This window comes from Delphinapterus leucas, chromosome 3, assembly GCF_059928025.1.
Source record: "Delphinapterus leucas isolate spDelLeu-1000000601 "Yukka" chromosome 3, BTC_Dleu_Yukka2, whole genome shotgun sequence".
Taxonomy (NCBI): domain Eukaryota; kingdom Metazoa; phylum Chordata; class Mammalia; order Artiodactyla; family Monodontidae; genus Delphinapterus; species Delphinapterus leucas.
In genome coordinates, this window is record NC_143131.1 from 114,721,173 (window position 1) to 114,741,414 (window position 20,242).

The window sequence follows — 20,242 nt, forward strand, 5'->3', positions numbered from 1 at the left end:
TTACTTTCGGACCCAGATGGCTTATCCTATATCCTTAATGTTGCTACAACTGAAGTAAGCCTTTCTTACAGTTTGTTTAACTCATAACACTTTATACTCTGTGACCTGTTACTGAAAAACGTGCTTTCATCTTTTTGTTGTATTTCTTTGGTTTAAGGTAGGCAGTTTTGCTTACCTGATGAAAATTATCCTGTGCAGCATTGGGAAAGATGTCCTGCATAGGGTTAGGCATATCCATACATACATAAGGAGTATACCTTCACTTCCCTGTACCCTTCCTCCCATGGTTCCAGCATGGCAGTCTGGATAGCCACTACTGAGCATCTGAGCACATCTGTGACTTCCCAGTGGCAGCAGGTTGAGTGGAATTTGAGTTTAGTGAAACGGGGTGTAAGTTGTTCTCTGCACTCTGTATAGTCTGGCCTTGCAAGTAGGGAGAAGTCAGTCTAATTGAAGATTGTGCAGTTCCTAGTGACAGGTGCCAAGAGGTTATGTACAGTTTTCTTGGGTGTGGTGTACAGTGTGAATAAATGCTTGCAGCTCTTAGCCCTTTTTGATCAATTAAGCACTTTTTAAAGGAGGAACCATAATGTTCCATAGCTCTACATGTAACCCTTTTCTCCTAAAGAGGAGTCAGTCAGTGCTCCTATACTTTTCCTTTTCTGGATCAGCACCTAGAACAGTGACTGGCACTTAGTAGGCTCTTACTAAGCACATATTGAAAGAATGAATCAGTTGGCTCTTAAGATGAAATTATTTGGTATATGACTTCTTTTTTTTTTTTTTTAAAGTACCATCATGGCTGTTCACAGTATATGGCGACAAGCAATCAATACACATTTGTTGAATTTAACTCTGTTTTATTTTACTTTATGTTTACCTGAGTTTTAACTGAGCACATGTATTCTTTTCTGGGAAGATGCACCCCAATCCAGAATAGGCTTGATGCTAGAATTTGCTAGTATTTGTCAAAGACAGAGCTTCAGCATTATTTGGCAATTTTAGGCATAAGAAAGAAAGCATGTTTTGTTACTGACATCCTTTTTCCAAACATTACTCCTGCTATTTCACTAGCTACTCATTGTCTGTGGTTGGCTGTGTAGTGACCACAGGGGATTGTACCACTCTTATTGGTGGAGTACCACTGCATATTGCTTCCTCTTGTCACCATCACCAAGGGCTTCTTCAGGGTGTAGAATGGTGGTCTGTCTGGAGCAGGTTCATTAACTTAACATGCTTAAAATATCAGAGAAGGCAATAGGAATTATGAAATTATAAACTATCTTTTTGGGGATTAAACTTTGAATTTATTCTCTTTAAATCTAGCATTCTTCATTTTAAAAGTAGATACCTCCCATTTTTCTGGCAGTTAAGTATGTTATAATTTAGTTGAGGGTTTGGTACATCTTATGACAACTTCTAATAAAATTTGCATCTATAATAATAATGTGACTTGAGTACTACTATGACTTTTGCCCAAATCTTACAAGTCTGTGGAACATTTTAAAGAGAATAATGACCCTAGGGAAGAGCTAGATTTCTCTTAAGACTTTTGTTCAAATCAGGATAATATCATGTTCAAAACTGACACAGCACATAACCTGGATTTCAATGAAGAAAAGTACATTAGAATCAAACCTTAGATTTGGGGGCTTCTGACCGAAAGAAATAAAGGTCTAGGGGCTGTTTTTTTTTTTTTTGGTGGGGGGATAATACATAGAAAGTAGAGCACCCTGCTTTGCTTTTGGTTATCATTTGGCATTGCCAGTGAATTATTTGTTCATATTATGAAGAAGGAAGTGAGTGGTCACAGGACTAAGAAAATTTCTCTTTCTAGACGTAGGTTTTTTGTTTTACTTTGTAATCCTTTTCTGCTGTTATTTAAAAGTAATATGCTTTTCAAATTATATTGATTTAAATGTATGTTAATTGCATTCATTTAAATTTTCCCCCTTTCTCTTTCAGGACTTGAACCCATGAAAGAAGCTTATGGCACTTATGAAGATACATGTCACTCCTCCCTTTTTAATTGGAACTTTTGTTTAGGACTTGTATATGCCTTTTCACTTGTGATCTGACTTTGAGTTGCAGGAAGGTTTCTGAAGATTTAAATCAAATGACGTCAATGGCCAGCTTGTTTTCTTTTACTAGTCCAGCAGTAAAGCGATTGTTGGGCTGGAAGCAAGGTGATGAAGAGGAGAAATGGGCAGAAAAGGCAGTCGATGCTTTGGTGAAAAAGCTAAAAAAGAAAAAGGGTGCCATGGAGGAACTGGAGAAAGCCTTGAGCAGTCCAGGACAGCCAAGCAAATGTGTCACTATTCCCAGATCTTTAGATGGACGCCTGCAGGTTTCTCACAGAAAAGGCTTGCCCCATGTTATATATTGTCGTGTTTGGCGCTGGCCTGATTTGCAGAGTCATCACGAGCTAAAGCCATTGGATATTTGTGAATTTCCTTTTGGATCTAAGCAAAAGGAAGTTTGTATCAACCCATACCACTATAAGAGAGTGGAGAGTCCAGGTAGGTTTTAACTCCTCTGGGAAAAATTATAAAAACTTTTCTCTTTCTGATTTGCATTTGACTGAATTTAGTAATTAAGAAGGTTGTTTTAGCTTTATGTTTCCTTCTTAAAGATTTTAATCTTGGGAGGAGTACTGGATTTTAAATTGAGCTTAATATATGGATGATACAGCTCCCAAGCGGCTTGTTCTAATTCATTGTTCGCTGTAAGCAGCCAGTCGTATATACACTCTGCCATTCCTCTATTTTATCTGAAGTCTAAGTTCCATGTGTGTACTACATCCCACTCCTTTTTGCTTATTTTTTATTTATTCCAGCATTGTATTTTCCCTCTCTGCTAGACTTTTTCTGAAAGCATACAAGCATGTCATGATACAGCCCAACTTCAAATAAAAGTTTAGAAAGAATTTCTGTCTTGACCTCAAGAATATGCCCCCACCTTCAGTCTACCTTTTATAGTAGTCTCCATGTTTATTATCTCCACATTACTTTCTTCCTGTTCTTTCTTGATACCCCTCTAGTTAGTCTTCCTTCCCTGCCATTTGACTTGTCAAATTCACTAATGACCGCCTTGTTACAGATAGAGGGGTCATTCATTCTCAGTCCTCATCTTACCTGCCCCATCAACATCATTTGATACAGTTGCTCTTTTTCCCGCCCACTCAAAACTTTTTTATATTGGCTTCTGAAACATTACACTCTCCTAGTTCTCCTACCTCACTGGCTGTTTTTGCTTAGTCTCTTTGTTGGCTGTTTTCCTGTTTTCACAGGAGTCAGTCCCTGGACTTTTTCTCCATCTATATTTTTCCTCTGTGTACTCTTATGTTATCACATGTCCTAAAACTATCTATAAGCTTATGTGCACATTTTGAACTCCAGAGTCAGCTTCTCCTGACTCTGTATCCAGTTGCCTACTTAACATCTCCATCCGAATGTCTAATAAACATCAGATTTAATATGTCTAGATAGGACTTTGGATTTGTTTTTCCCACCAAGTCTTTTATTTCCTCCAGTTTTCCCAGTTGAAGTACATGGCACTAGCATTCATGTAATTGCTCCCTAGAAGTCATCTTTTATTTCTCTCTTAGGTTCTGTGTTTGAGCTATGAGCAAATGCTGTTTGCTGTACCTTCAAAATATATCTTGAGCATATCATCTCACCATCTCTAACACCACTACTCCAGCACAGACCATCATCATCTTTCACCTTAAGTAGTCTCCTAATTGGTCTCTCTGTCTTTTTTCTTTCCCCCAACCCATTCTGTTTTCTATTATAGCATCCAGAGTGAACTTTAGAAAATATATATCAAATCATGTCAGTCCCTGCCCAAAACACTTTAAAGGTTTTCTGTCACACTTAGAACAGATTTCTACAAGGGCTTACATAACCTATCCTCAAACTTCCTCTGTTCCTTGGACTTGCCATATTCCTGCATCCAGGCTTTTTTCCAATGCTGTTTCCTCTACTTAGAGTACTCTCCCCCCAGGATCTTTTCGTGTCACATTTTCTCATTTCATTTTGTCCTTGCTCAAATGCCCCCATCACTACTTGACTCTATTAGGTATTTATTTTTTTTATTGACTGATGTGAGAAGTACCTTCCTCTGGCTCATTCTGTACTGCATTCCCAGTGCCTAGAATAGTATTATTAACTTGAACTTAGTAGGGAGTGCTCAGTAAATATTTTTTTGTATTGAATGAATTATATAAGCTGAGATACTAGCTGGGTACATTAGTTATCTATTGCTGCATAACAAAGTACCAGAAGGTAAGTGGCTTAATACATGTTAATCATCTCACAGTTTCTGTCAGTCAGGAGTCCAGGCATGGCTTAACTGGGTCCTTTGCAAGGCTGTACTCTAGGTATTGGTCAGGGCTTGGGTCTTACCGGAGGCTCACCTGAGAAAGGATCTCCTTCCCAGCTCATGTGATTATTATCAGGATTCAGTTCCTTGCAGGCTGTTGGACTCTGTCTGGTTGTTGACTGGAGGCTGCCTTCATTTGCTTGCCATGGGACCTTCTTCATAAGTAGCTCACATTCATGGCCACTTACTTCTTCAAAGCCAGTAAGAAAGTGTCTTCTTGCTAGAAGGAACATTGTATTCTTGTGGAATGTTATCGCGTACATCCTGTCACTTTTGCCATATGCTATCGGTTAGAAGCAAGTCACAGATAATATACTCAGAGGGAGGGGGATTACTCCAGGGGTAAATACCCAGAGGCAGGAATCATGGTAGCCACCTTAGTCTGCGGGCCTCGCTGGATTTCACTGAAGATAATTTAAGAGTCCAGTATGGTAAAAAAGCTATAAAAATAACATTGATTGTGGAGACTAGCAAAAAAAAAAAATAGTAGTAATGGTGCTGTCAGGGAAAGTTCATTTTAAGGGCTTTAGAGCTGCCAGGTGGTATTTGAGGTGATTCTCAATTTCTTGTTGAATCCAAGGAGAGCTGTAGCCTGAGGAGTTGATGAGGAAAGGAAGATGTGAGCATTTAATAGAGAAGTGTAGTTTGAAAAATTCCCAGGCTTGATATTTGCTAGAAGTTGTTGGAAAGAAAGTCAAGGAATTTAGTGTATTCCCCCACAGCTAGGGTGTGTCCAGTAATCAGTCAATAGAAATGTCTTATTTTTGTAATATGTTTTTCTCAGCTGTGATTCATTCTGTAGAAAAGACTGGGGCTTAGGCCTGGTATGCTTAAGCAAGTTAAGCAGCTGTGGCACAGGATGGATCACTTTATAGTACCAGTATTAATAAAGTCATAATAATAGTAACAGTAATAGTAATAGTAATGAACATTTATTGAGCACTTAAGGACGAGACACTTTCCTAATACTATGAGGTTATTCCTTCATAGGGTTAGAAAATGGTACTAACATTTTACAGCACTCTAAGTTTACCCGTAAGTTTACAGATAGGGAAACCAAAACTTAATAGGGAAGTACCTTATATAAGATCACATAGTTACTTATAGGGAAGTAACTTATATAAGATCACATACAGTGGAGCCAGAAAGTATTGCAGAATGGTAAAAAAAAAAAAAAAGGTTGGAAAATAGTTGGAAAGTGATAAAAGAAAAATAGAGGGCCAACCCAGGTGATCCAGTGTTTAATAGGCAGTATTGTCTACTGGTTAAGACTATGTTCTGGAACCAGACTTTCTGGATTTGAATCCTGACTTTACCAGTGCTATCAGTGTGACCACAGGCAAATTAATTAACCTTTCTGTGACTTTGTTTCCTCATCTGTAAAGTGGGGATAATAATATGTACTTCAGGTTAGTTATGAGAATTAGATGAGTTAATGCATGAAAAGTGCTTAGATAAAACATTAACTAGCTCAGAATAAGTTTCAAATTAAATATTCCAATAAAATAATACATTCTAGAAATCAAGCATTGGAGAAAATGGGAAAGAGAAAATTATCAAAGAAATCATACTAGAACAGTTCCCAGAACTGAAAATCGAAAGGGCCCAGTGACTGAGTAACCAGAACAAGGGGCAGAAAAAAGACCCACACATGAAATTTTAGCATATCATGGATAAAAAGAAGATTTTGAAAGCTCTCAGAGAGAAAAGTCAGGGCACATAGAAAAGACTGGGAATGAGAATACTGGATTTCTCAATGCAGTTTTAGATTCTAGAAGAAAATGAAGCAGTGCCCCCCAAATTCAGAGATAAAAAGTTATCTATTCTGGAATCTGTCTGCAGATAAACATGAGACAAGGTATTTTCATATAGGCCAGGGCTCAAAATTTCTCTTCCTTACATCCTTCCGTAGGAAGCTCATAGAGAATGAGGTCCAGGAAATGGGATCCAACAGGAGAGAAGAGAAGGGGAAGTCCAAGGACCTCAGATTTGTAGGAGACTTAAGTAGCAGCCAGTCTAGTTTATAGCAAAGAATGGGGGATCAGGGGAGAAAATGGAATCAATAGATTATTTGTATATTTGTGGGATCTGGAAAATAATATTGATGGGAATTTGATAGATCTGTTGGACTTCTGGAAATTAGTGGTACAGACTTGAGATTAAGCAAATGAAGGACCAAGGCAATAATTAATAAAAACATTGTTCAAGGAAAAATATAATCATAATATATACTTGTATTTATTATTTATACATAATAAGTACAATTCAGCAGTGAATTGTATTTATATAATTTGTATAACATATATAAACCCTGGATATTGATTTAACCAAAATTTTTTATGTGACTTTATTGTGGCGAAGGGGAAGCGGAGTGGGATAGAATGGTTTAAGAAAGCTACTTCATTTGCCATAAAAGCAAGTCTACGAATAATGTCTTGACCAACCAGTAACAACAGTATAAGCATGTTACTTAGTAGTGCACAAAGTGAATGTTAGAAGAAATGACTAAGAGTTTAACTTTGTTGTCTCTGGAAGCAGTATGGGAGGAGCCTTAGAAATTGTTCTTTTTGTTTATAATCTCATGTAGCATCTATTTTTTGAAACTATCCATGTATTATTTTTGAATGAAAATAAAATAATTTCTAAAAAAATGATGTGTATAGATAATATACAAGTAAGAGAGAAATCAGTGATTTTAGTTCTGCCTCAAAAAAAAAAAAAGTAAAGAAATCCTTACTGGATTGAACTCCTAAGTAGTTATTTCACTAAGTCTTTCAGATTACTAGCCAGCTACACATAGACATTCTTACTGTCTCATGCCCTACTGTCCAGTGGCATCTGTCCCATCATTTTGTAAGGGGAACAGCAGTTAGTAATACACTGTAGAACAAAGCGATTGTAATCAGATGTTAACTACATAATCACGACACTAATTCAGTAAAATGAAAAGAGATGAAAAAACAGTACAAATTACAGAGCTTCTGATTCCTCAGGTTCATTCTTACTTCAGGGAGGGGAAGTGTGACCCAGTTAACTTAAAAACAGATTGATTTTGTTGCTGCTGACTGATGTCAGAGTCAAAGTGAGATTTTCGGAAGTGAAATTACACTGACAAATATAGAAAAGTTATAAAAGAGATGAAATAGTACCGTAAGAGTTTAGAGAAATCAGGTTTGTTTCAATTTCCTGTAGGGAAAGGTGATCGGATATTTGTATGTGGTTGACACTTGGGTCTTTAGAGAAATTGAATATGTGAATAAAGTGAATGTGCTAAGAAAAAGTGTATCTCTTAAGATGTTTAGGCTTTCTTGTATATATTTCCATTATGGTCGTGTTTAGAAAAATTATTTTGAATGGAAGACCTCTACCTAGGAATTGTTACTGTTTTCAGTTGGGAAAACTTTACTGAAGAACATAAAATGCAAGATCTCTCAAAGAAAGAAAGATAAAATGTCCAGAATTGGAAACATGGAGGCTTTCAGGGCATGTGCATAGCTGATCTCAACTTTAGTCTTACCTCCCAGTTCAGTGCTTAGGCCACCTGACTGTTCTTTCTTATCTTTATCCATCTCCTCCTTTATATTCTTTACACTCTCCACCCCTAGCACTTCCCTGTGAAATGCTTCCAGGTCTTTAAGGTCCAATCAGATGTTCTCTTTTCCATGGTATTTTGTTTGATTCCTTGCTAGCTGGGAATACTCACCTCTGTTCAACTCTCAGTGCATTAAATTCTCTGTATTATGGTTGTTTTTAATCTATTTTTTAATTAAAAAATTTTTTAAGTTATATTAATCCATTATTTTATTTCATATTAATATTAGCTTCTTATTTCATTAAAAGCATCCACAGTCTTGAATGGTAAAGAGCAAACATGCAAAGCAGTAATGTCATGGAAATAGCTACCTTGGTTGCAAACTAAGGGGTGATACTTTTGTGCACATGGTTTAGGATGTGTTCCCTGTTGCATGTAGACAAAGCAAGACCAACAGCAGTAACATCTAAGGAGATGATGACATATTTACCTTTTTTTTTTTTTTGCGGTATGTGGGCCTCTTACTGTTGTGGCCTCTCCCGTTGTGGAGCACAGGCTCCGGACGCGCAGGCTCAGCAGCCATGGCTCACGGGCCTAGCCGCTCCGCGGCATGTGGGATCTTCCCAGACCAGGGCACGAACCCGTGTCCCCTGCATTGGCAGGCGGACTCTCAACCACTGCACCACCAGGGAAGCCCCCTTTTTTTTTATAGGTATAGTTGATGTACAGTATTATATAAGTTTCAGGTGAACAACATGGTGATTCACAATTTTTACAGGTTATTCTCCATTTATAGTTTTTATAAAATATTGGCTATATTCCCTGTGTTGTAATTATGGTTGTTCTTAAATGTGCTTGATCTCTTATAGAATAGGAGTGATATCTTCTCTGCTTTGGATGTTCTGTCTTCGAGAGTATTTTATATAGGCTGAGTGCTTAGAGAATTTTTGGTTTAGTTATTTTGTAAATATAGATTCAAGGTTCTACAAAGCAGCCCTTCCTAAAAATAAATTGTTTTAATAGGTTTACAGTCTTCCCTGAATCCTTTCTGTCTTTCCCTTCATGTGTATGAGGTATTTGTTTTAGTCGTTGCTGACAGATGACTTTTGATTTTTGTCTTTCAGTCTTACCTCCAGTATTAGTGCCTCGTCATAATGAATTCAACCCACAACACAGCCTTCTGGTTCAGTTTAGAAACTTAAGCCACAATGAACCTCACATGCCACAAAATGCAACGTTTCCAGATTCTTTCCATCAGCCCAACAACACTCCTTTTCCCTTATCTCCAAATAGTCCCTACCCTCCTTCCCCTGCTAGCAGCACATATCCCAACTCCCCAGCAAGTTCTGGACCAGGAAGTCCATTTCAGCTCCCAGGTAAGAATTTATTTTATTGATACAAAAAAATAATTCCTAAGAGTTAGCAGTTGTTTTAATACTGCTCATCCTCTGGGTGAACTGTTAATATGCCAAGAGCCAACTATTTTTGACTATTCTTTGGTAATTGTTTGATTTCCAGAAGAGTTTGGGATTTTATTTTGCCAAGTGCCATAAGTTTAAAAAAATGTAAGTAGACGTATTTTTCACAAAATACAGAAACAATCCTGAAATTTGTATAGAACCATAAAAGACCCCGAATAGCCAAAGCAGTTTTCAGAAAGAAGGACAAAGCAGAAGGCATCACACTCCCTGATTTCAAACTGTATTACAAAGCTATAATAATCAAAATAATGGCATAAAAACAGACACATAGATCACTGGAACAGAATAGAGAGTCCAGAAATAAACTCATGCAAAAATGGTCAATTATTGGGTGGGCCAAAAGGTTTGTTCAGTTTTTTCCATAAGATGGCTCTAGTAGCACTTAGTTGTCTTTAACTTCAGTTGGAACAGTTTTGTTAGATTGTATTTGACAGCCGTCATATCAGCGTGCATTTAAAAAAAGACTTATCAAAATTGGTCAATTTGTGTTCAGTCATTTTAATATTGAAGATGGAAGGAAAAAAGCAACATTTTCAGCATATTATGCTTTATTATTTCGAGATAGGTAGAAGTGCAACTGCAACGTGTTGGAAGTAACAAGTGTTGGTGAGGACCTGGAGATATGGGAACTCTTGTGCACTGTTGGTGGGAATGTAAATTAGTACAGCCACTTTTGAAAACAGTATGGAGTTTCCTCAAAAAATCAAAAATAGAACTACCATGTGATTCTGCAGTTCTACTTCTGGATATTTATCCAAAGAAAACAAAAACACTAACTCAGAAAGATATCTATCCCCCGCCCCATGTTCGTTGCAGCATTATTTACAGTAGACATGATTTGGAAGCAACCTAAGTGTTCACTGATAGATGAATGGATAAAGAAGATATGATAACACACATACACACATACACATGCAGTGGAATATTATCCAGCCATAAAAAAAGAATGAAATCTTGCCACTTGTGACAACATGGATGAACCTTGACAGCATTATGCTAGATGAAATAAGACTGAGAAAGACAAATACTATGTGGTCTCTCTCAAATAAGATATGTGGAATCTTAAAAAATAAATAAGAAACTAAGCTCACAGATACAGAGGACAGATTGGTGGTTGCCAGAGGTGGTGGGGGAAGTGGATGAACTGTTTTTATTTTTTTTAGTTTAAATAAATTGAATTTTTTAAAAAAGCAAACACAATTTGGGGGAGATCAGAGATTACCCTTTAAGAATAATGACAATAAAATAAGATAGAATTTAAAAATTGCACTCCCTCCTCCCAACCCACCTTCCCTCTCTCATTGCTTGATCTTTCTGTATAGCATGTATTACAATCCAGTATAGTATATATTGTCTGTATTTACAGTCTGCCTTTCCCCAGCCTCCCCCGTCTTGACTGTAAACTCCATGAAAACAGGGATTTTATAGCATCTTTTGTTTATTGCTACATACCCCCTACCTATATCAGAATCTAGTATGCAGTAGATCCTCAATAAATATTTGTTAAATGAATAGACAAAATTATAGCAACACATAAATACATTTACTGCTAACTATAGATATACCCATGTGTCAAGTGGTTGCCAGTGCAGCTTGAGAGATTGAAGCCAAATGGTGTTAATTTGAAAGGTTTCATAGAGAGGAGTCCTATATACAGTAAAGGCAGCGTGTAGTAAAAGCTTATCAAAAACATAAAGACAAAATGACTGATGAATGTGAAGTAAAGTAGCTAATCTGGAAACAAAATGTTGTTAGATGTCAGTCGACCATTTATTGGACCAAATTACTAAATCCATATATACCATCAGGCATTAAAATTAAGTTCTACCAAAACAACAGCAGCAACAAAGGAAGTAGCTATATTTGACGTAAAGTTAAATATTTTCGTATAATTTATAATACCAAGTACCATTTATCTGGTGCCTTTTATGTAACTAATACTGTGATGAGAGATACCACATTAAATTTAATCTTCAGAACAACCAAGTGAGATAGATTTTTTTTGTTTTATGGATGGAAAACGAAACTGGTATTAACCCCAAGAGCTTAAATACCTTGCGTAAGGTCGCACAGCTAGTAAGTGGGGTTCAGGCCCAGGTTTCTCTGACTCTAAAGTGTGTGCTTTTTTAACTTTGCTAAAAAAGTTAAAATCATTTTGTACTTCGGTAGGTTAAAATGAACCCCAGTTATCTTTAATTAGGTAACTGATGCACTGATTTGCCTGAAGAAGGATCATAAGTGGATTTTTAAAGTTGCTAAATTTTGTTATTGGCATGCCTGTCTTATGTGAGTAAATCGTGAGGTCACTGTGTCAAGAAATATTGGGATGCCTACTGTTGTAAGTAGGGTCATATGTAAATATATACTTTGTAGTTTCTTTACTGCAGTGAAGTAGCAATTGATGAAGTTGTATTTTGTTGTGTTGTGTTTCTTTGAAGAGGATTTCAGTTCCAACTGTTTAACTTGCTGTTAGGTGTCTGTTCAAAAACTAATTTTCATCCTTTGTCCTAGATTCAGTGCTGACTGTAGCTCTGTCTCAAAATACATCTTATACAAACGTTGAGGTGAAAAACAAGTTATATTCAGTATTTACAGTATGAGACAAATAAGTATAGCTGTAGCTTTTATAAAGGTTTTCAACCACAAATGTTGGAACTCAAAAGATATTCTAGTTAACTTTCAGTTTCCTACGAGCCACTTAATAGGATTTAGCCATTTAATAGGACAGAGCAACCATTTTAAGACATTGCAGAAGAATTAGACAGCTGCTGTTAGTGTTGGCAAATTTTGAAAGAGCATGGTTTTATTTTCCAGTTTTAAATAACCATACAGTATGTGATGATCTTGATAATTCAGAAATGTCTCTGTAGATATCTATCTAAACAAGGATAATCTGTGGCCTTCAGATGGACCTGCAGTAGTTGCAGTTTCTCTGAGCATATGATTCTAAGCAAATGGAGGCAAAATTCTTGACCCTGAATTCTATTTTAGTGAATTTTAGCACTGATCTTACTATCCTGGATTGGAACAAATTCATGTGGACCTGCAGTAGGTTTCTGGTAGCTAATGGGTGTGCTGTCTTTTCTCCTTTTCCCTTGCCCTAAGGTAGCATCCTACATTTTTGTGTGTCTCTGATGTTTAGTAATGAATCCTGCTGGTAATCTTAAGAATTTACAGATGCGTTTAGATTAACTTTGAGCAGGATGAAGATTTTAACTATTCTTTTGGGACTTAACTTGTCTCATTTTCTTCCTCTTAGCTGATACTCCTCCTCCTGCATATATGCCACCAGATGATCAGATGGGTCAAGATAATTCCCAGCCCATGGATACAAGCAATAATTTGATTCCTCAGATTATGCCCAGTATATCCAGCAGAGGTAAGAGAAATACAATACTTTGTTGTTGCTCTTTTTTTTTAAACTTCTTAGCCACTTTTAACAACCAGTTTTATTGAGGTGCAGTAATTTATTTTTTAAATTTATTTTTTATACAGCAGGTTCTTATAAGTTATCTATTTTATACATATTACTGTATACATCTCAATCCCAGTCTCCCAGTTCATCCCACCACCCCCCACACACACACCCCCGCTGCTTTCCTCCCTTGGTGTCCATACGTTTGTTCTCTACATCTGTGTCTCAATTTCTGCCCCGCAAACTGGTTCATCTGTACCATTTTTCTAGGTTTTACATACATGCGATAATATACGATATTTGTTTTTCTCTTTCTACTTACTTCAGTCTGTATGACAGTCTCTAGATCCATCCACGTCTCTACAAATTACCCAATTTCGTTCCTTTTCATGGCTGAGTAATATTCCATTGTATATATGTACCACCTCTTCTTTATCCATTCGTCTGTCGATGGGGATTTAGGTGGCTTCCATGACCTGGCTGTTGTAAATAGTGCTGCATTGAACATTGGGGTTCATGTGTCTTTTTTTTTTTTTTTTTTTTTTTGCGGTACGCGGGCCTGTCACTGTTGTGGCCTCTCCAATTGTGGAGCACAGGCTCCGGACGCACAGGCTCAGCGGCCATGGCTCATGGGCCCAGCTGCTCCGTGGCATGTGGGATCTTCCCGGACCAGGGCACGAACCCGTGTCCCCTGCATCGGCAGGTGGACTCTCAACCACTGCGCCACCAGGGAAGCACTCATGTGTCTTTTTGAATTATGGTTTTCTGTGGGTATATGCCCAGTAATGGGATTGCTGCGTCATATGGTAGTTCTATTTTTACTTTTTTAAGGAACCTCCATACTGTTCTCCATAGTGGCTGTACCAATTTATATTCTCACCAGCAGTGCAAAAGGGTTCCCTTTTCTCCATACCCTCTCCAGCATTTGTTGTTTGTAGATTTTCTGATAATGCCCATTCTAACTGGTGTGAGGTGATACCTCACTGTAGTTTTGATTTGCATTTCTCTGATAATAAGTGATGTTGAGCAGCTTTTCATGTGCTTCTTGGCTGTATGTCTTCTTTTTTTTTCTTTTATTTTTTAAATTAAAAAAAATTTTAACATCTTTATTGCAGTATAATTGCTTTACAGTGGTGTGTTAGTTTCTGCTTTATAACAAAGTGAATCAGCTATACATATACATATATCCCCATATCCCCTCTTCTTGTGTCTCCCTCCCTCCCTCTCTCCCTATCCCACCCCTCTAGGTGGTCACAAAGCACCGAGCTGATCTCCCTGTGCTATGTGGCTGCTTCCCACTAGCTATCTATCTTACATTTGGTAGTATATATAAGTCCATGCCACTCTCTCACTCTGTCCCAGCTTACCCTTCCCCCTCCGCCTGTCCTCAAGTCCATTCTTTACGTCTGCGTCTTTATTCCTGTCCTGCCCCTAGGTTCTTCAGAACCATTTTTTTAAAAATTCCATATATATGTGTTAGCATACTATATTTGTTTTTCTTTTTCTGACTTACTTCACTCTGTATGACAGACTCTAGGTCCATCCACCTCACTACAAATAATTCAATTTTGTTTCTTTTTTTGGCTGAGTAATATTCCATTGTATATATGTGGCACTCTTCTTTATCCATTTATCTGTCGATGGACACTTCCATGTCCTGGCTGTTGTAAATAGAGCTGCAGTGAACATTGTGGTACATGACTCTTTGAATTATGGTTTTCTCAGTGTATATGCCCAGTAGTGGGATTGCTGGGTCGTATGGTAGTTGTATTTTTAGTTTCTTAAGGAACCTCCATACTGTTCTCCATAGTGGTTGTATCAATTTACATTCCCACCAACAGTGCAAGAGGGTTCCCTTTTCTCCACACCCTCCCCAGCATTTACTGTTTGTAGATTTTCTGATGATGGCCATTCTGACTGGTGTGAGGTGATACCTCATTGTAGTTTTGATTTGCATTTCTCTAATAATTAGTGATGTTGAACATGCTTTCATGTGTTTGTTGGCAGTCTGTATATCTTCTTTGGAGAAATGTCTGTTTAGGTCTTCTGCCCATTTTTGGATTGGGTTGTTTGTTTTTTTGATATTGAGCTGCATGAGCTGCTTGTAAATTTTGGAGATTAATCCTTTGTCAGTTGCTTCATTTGCAAATATTTTCTCCCATTCTGAGGGTTGTCTTTTCATCTTGCTTATGGTTTCCTTTGCTGTGCAAAACCTTTTAAGTTTCATTAGGTCCCATTTGTTTATTTTTGTTTTTATTTCCATTTCTCTAGGAGGTGAGTCAAAAAAGATCTTGCTGTGATTTATGTCATAGAGTGTTCTGCCGATGTTTTCCTCTAAGAGTTTTAGTGTCTGGCCTTACATTTAGGTCTTTAATCCATTTTGAGTTTATTTTTGTGTATTGTGTTAGGGAGTGTTCTAATTTCCTTCTTTTACAGGTAGCTGTCCAGTTTTCCCAGCACCACTTATTGAAGAGGCTGTCTTTTCTCCATTGTATATTCTTGCCTCCTTTATCAGAAATAAGGTGACCATATATATGTGGGTTTATCTCTGGGCTTTCTTTCCTGTTCCATTGATCTATATTTCTGTTTTTGTGCCAGTACCATACTCTCTTGATTACTGTGGCTTTGTAGTATAGTCTGAAGTCAGGGAGCCTTATTCCTCCAGCTCCGTTTTTCTTTCTCAAGACTGCTTTGGGTATTCGGGGTCTTTTGTGTTTCCATACAGATTGTGAAATTTTTTGTTCTAGTTCTGTGAAAAATGCCATTGGTAGTTTGATAGGGATTGCATTGAATCTGTTGATTGCTTTGGGTGGTAGAGTCATTTTCACAATATTGATTCTTCCAATCCAAGAACATGGTATATCTCTCCATCTGTTTATATCATCTTTAATATCTTTCATCAGTGTCTTATTGATTCCTTCTAGTGTATTTTTCATTTCGGTTATTGTATTGTTCATCTATGTTTGTTTGTTCTTTAATTCTTCTAGGTCTTTGTTAAACATTTCTTGCATCTTCTCGATCTTTGCCTCCATTCTTTTTCCCAGGTCCTGGATCATCTTCACTATCATTATTCTGAATTCTTTCTCTGGAAGGTTGCCTTTCTCCACTTAATTTAGTTGTTTTTCTGAGGTTTTATCTTGTTCCTTCATCTGGTACAAAGCCTTTGCCTTTTCATTTTGTCTGTCTTTCTGTGAGTGTGGTTTTCCTTCCACAGGCTGAAGAATTGTAGTTCTTCTTGCTTCTGTCTGCCTTCTGGTGGATGAGGCTATCAAAGAGGCTTGTGCAAGTTTCCTGATGGGAGGGACTGGTGGTGGGTAGAGCTGGGTGTTGCTCTGGTGGGCAGAGCTCAGTAACACTTTAATCTGCTTGTCTACTGATGGGTGGGGCTGGGTTCCCTCCCTGTTGGTTATTTAGCCTGAGGTGACCCAGCACTGGAGCCTACCTGGGTCTTTGGTGGGGCTAATGGTGGACTCTAGGAGGGCTCACACCTACGAGTACTTCCCAGCACTTCTGCTGCCAGTGTCCTTGTCCCCATGGTGAGCCACAGCCACCCCCCGCCTCTGCAGGACACCCTCCAACACTAGCAGGCAGGTCTGGTTCAGTCTCCCCTGGGGTCACTGCTCCTTCCCCTGGGTCCCGATGCGCACACTACTTTGAGTGTGCCCTCCAAGAGTGGAGTCTCTGTTTCCCCCAGTCCTGTCGAAGTCCTGCAATCAAATCCCACTAGCCATCAAAGTCTGATTCTCTAGGAATTCCTCCTCCCGTTGTCGGACCCCCAGGTTGGGAAGCCTGACATGGGGCTCAGAACCTTCACTCCAGTGGGTGGACTTCTGTGGTATAAGTGTTTTCCAGTTTGTGAGTCACCCACCCAGCAGTTATGAGATTTGATTTTACTGTGATTGCGCCCCTCCTACCATCTCATTGTGGCTTCTCCTTTGTCTTTGGATATGGGGTATCTTATTTGGTGAATTCCAGTGTCTTCCTGTCGATGATTGTTCAGCAGTTGGTTGTGATTCTGGTGCTCTCGCAAGAGGGAGTGAGCGCACGTCCTTCTACTCTGCCATCTTGAACCAGTAATAATTTATATACCATAAAATTTATCCATTTTAACTGTATGATTCGATGATTTTTAGTAAATGTGTAAAGCTTTACACCATCAGTGCAATCTAGTTTTGGAACATTTTCATAACCCTTTAAAAATATCCCTTGTGCCTGTTTGCAGTCTATTCCTTCCTTTCCCCAGCTCCAGGAACCTTCTAATCTGTTTTCTGTACCTGTAGATTTGCCTTTTCCGAACTTTTCATATAAATAGAATCACAAAATGCGTTGTTTTCAAGATTCATCCATGTTGCACCATGTATCAATAATGTTCTTTTTTATTGCTGAACAGTATTTTATTTTATGGATATACCACATTTTGTTTACCCATTTATCTGTCGATGGACATTTGAATTGTTTCTAGTTTTTGGCTAGCATGAACAATGCTGTAATCAACATTTGCAGATAGGTCTTTTTTTTTTTTTTCTGCGTCACAGGGTAAATTTAAGTGTTTACGAGAAACTACAAAATTACTGTAAAGTGAAAGCACCATTTTACATTTTTACCAGTACCATATAAGGGTTCTAGTTTCTCCATATCCTCCTAAGACTTGTTATTATTTATCTTTTTGATTATAGTTATTCTGATGGGTGTGAAGTGGTGTCTCATTTGTTTTAATTTGTATTTCCCTAATGAGTAATGATTTTGAACATTTTTAACCTAGCCATTCATGTATCTTCTTTGGCTTATTTAAATCTTTTGCCTTATTTTTTTAATTGGGTTGTTTGTCTTATTGTTGAGTTGTAAGAGTGCTGTATATATTTTAGATAGAAGTCCTTTGTTTGTCTTATTATTGAGTTTTAAGAGTTCTGTATATATTTTGAATAGAAGTCCTTTTTCAGATATGTGGTTTGCAAATATTTTCTCTCAGTCTGTGGATTGTCTTTTCATTTTCCTAATGGTGTCTTTTGAAGCACAAAAGTTTTTAATTTTGATGAAGTTATCAATTTTTTTCTGGATTATGCTTTTGGTGTTACATCTAAAAAATCTATGTCTATCCCAAGGTCATAAAAATTATTCTCCTTTGTGTTCTCCTAGAAGTTCTTTAGCTCTTATATTTATGTCTATGATTCATTTTGAGTTAAGGGTTTTGTATGTTAACGGTCTAAATTCATCTTTGCGCAAGTAGACATCCAGTTGGTTCTAGCACTACTTGTTGAAAAGAGTATCATTTCTCTACTGAATTGTCTTGGCATCTTTTTCAGAAATCAGTTGACTATAAAATTAAGAGTTAATTTCAGGACTCTCAATTTTGTTCATTGATCTGTATGTCTGTACTCACCATCCTGATTACTAAAGTTTTATAGTAAGTTTTGAAAACAAGCAGTGTTAGTCCTCCAACTTTGTTCTTCTTTTTAAAATTTGTTTGGCAATTCTGCATTCTTTGCATATTTTCATATAATTTTAGTATCAGTTTGTCAATTTCTGTCCCCCACCAAAACTCTTCCTTGGACTTTGATAGAGGTCACATTGACTCTTTAAATCAACTTGGGGAGATTTGCTGTCCCCTTCTAGTACACAGACATGGAATGTCTCTCTTTTCTTTTCTTTTTAAATTTATTGCTAGGTGTGTGGAAGAATTTTTTAATTTCGAGTTTGGATTCTTCATTGGTAGATAGAAATAAAATTGATTGGATGAAGGCAGTCAAAAGGCACATACTTCCAGTTATAAGATAAATAAGTACTAGGGATATAACGTACAACATGATAAATGTAGTTAACACTGCTGTATGTTATATACGAAGCTGTTAAGAGAGTAAATCCTAAGAGTTCTCATCACTAGGAAAAAGTTTTTTTCTGTTTCTTTAATTTTGTGTCTATATGAGATGATGGGTGTTCACTAAATTGATTGTGATAATCGTTTCATGATGTATGTAAGACAGATCATTATGCTGTATACCTTAAACTTGTACAGTGCCATATGTCAATTGTATCTCAGTAAAACTGTATGAAAAAGACTTAAAAAAAGACTTGCGTCACCTGCATCTTTAATTGCTTTGCCAGTTTGAGCTGTAATTTTAGACATAATTTTTGCTACAAAGATTTAAAATATAAGAGCATTTTAACCACTCTAAAATTTAGAAATAGGAACTTGAGACAAATTAGATTTTTCTAATAGAAATATTCTGAGCCTAAAGCCCTAAAGGAGAGTAAGGAAACCAATTAACTTTAATTTAAATAATCATGTCTTAAGTAGTGAGTGAACCAAGTTCTATTGTTAAAGAACAACTGTATTAAATCCCTGAAAGGTTAGTTTCAAAATGGCATTAATGCAGTGGTTTCAGGTCTAACTAATGAAATAAATTTCTATTGGTCACTATAAAAAATTTTTTTAAATTAAAAACATACAGTTGATTTTGGTATATTAATCTTGTAACCTGAAATCTTGCTGAATTCATTTATTAGTTCTAGTGGTAGGTTTTTTGTGTGTGCATATGTGGATTCCTTAAGGTCTTTTAAATATAGGAGCATGTCATCCATGAATAAAGAATAGTATTTTTTTTTCCTATCCAATCTGAATGCGTTTAACTTCTCCTTCTCTCTTATTATTAAAGGGCATATATGAAAAACCTATAGCTATCATAATTAATGATAAAAAACTGAATTACTTTCCACCTATAATTGGGAGTAAGACAATGATGTCGGCTTTTATTACTTCTGTTCAGTATTGTTCTAGAGAGTCTAGCCAGCAAATTGTTAGTTCTCTTCTATTCCTAGATTGAGAATTTTTATCATGAATGAATGTTGGATTTTGTCAAAAGCTTTTTCTGCATCTGCTGAGATGATCATGTGAGTTTGTTGTTCTTTTTTTCTAGTAATAAGGTGTATTACATGAATTGATTTTCTGATGTTAAACCAACCTTGTATTCCTAGGATAAAACCCATGTGGTCATGGTGTATAATCCTTTTTTATATATTGCTTGGCTAGGTTTACTAATATTTTGTTGAGTATTTTTGCTAGTATATTCATGAGGGATATTGGTCTGTAATTTTCTTGTGATGTCTTTGTTTGGTATTGTTGTCAGGTAATAATGGCCTCACGGAATGAGTTGGGAAGTGTTCCCTCCAATTTTTGGAAGAGTTTTTGAAGTATTAGTATTATTTCTTCTTTAAATATATGGTAGAATTTACCAGTGAAACCATTTCGGCTTGGACTTCTATTTGCAGGAAGATTTTAAATAATCGATTCAGTTTCTTTAGTTATTATATTGGTCTATTCAGAGTTTGTTTTTTCTTGAGTCAATTTTGGTAATTTGTGTCTTTCTGGGAATTTGTCCATTTCATCTAAATTATCTAATTTGACATAAAGTTTTTGGTAGTATCCTTTATAAT

At 36.9% G+C, this 20,242-nt stretch overlaps 1 protein-coding gene across 3 annotated transcripts in view; it reads left to right on the plus strand.

Annotated features, from left to right (window-relative positions):
* SMAD5 (SMAD family member 5) overlaps positions 1–20,242 on the plus strand; it is a 50,750-nt gene that overhangs the window by 17,871 nt on the left and 12,637 nt on the right. For 2 of the 3 annotated variants that reach the window (XR_016392770.1, XM_022588861.3), the window contains exons 2-4: positions 1,966–2,519; positions 9,040–9,291; positions 12,656–12,775. Coding sequence is in view for 2 of the 3 variants with exons in the window: in XM_022588861.3 (XP_022444569.1) it covers positions 2,117–2,519; positions 9,040–9,291; positions 12,656–12,775 (775 nt within the window). In the remaining variant the exon portion in view is untranslated. Of the gene's footprint in view, positions 1–1,689; positions 2,520–9,039; positions 9,292–12,655; positions 12,776–20,242 lie in introns of those variants that run through there. The other variant, XM_089909340.1, reaches the window with a different exon arrangement.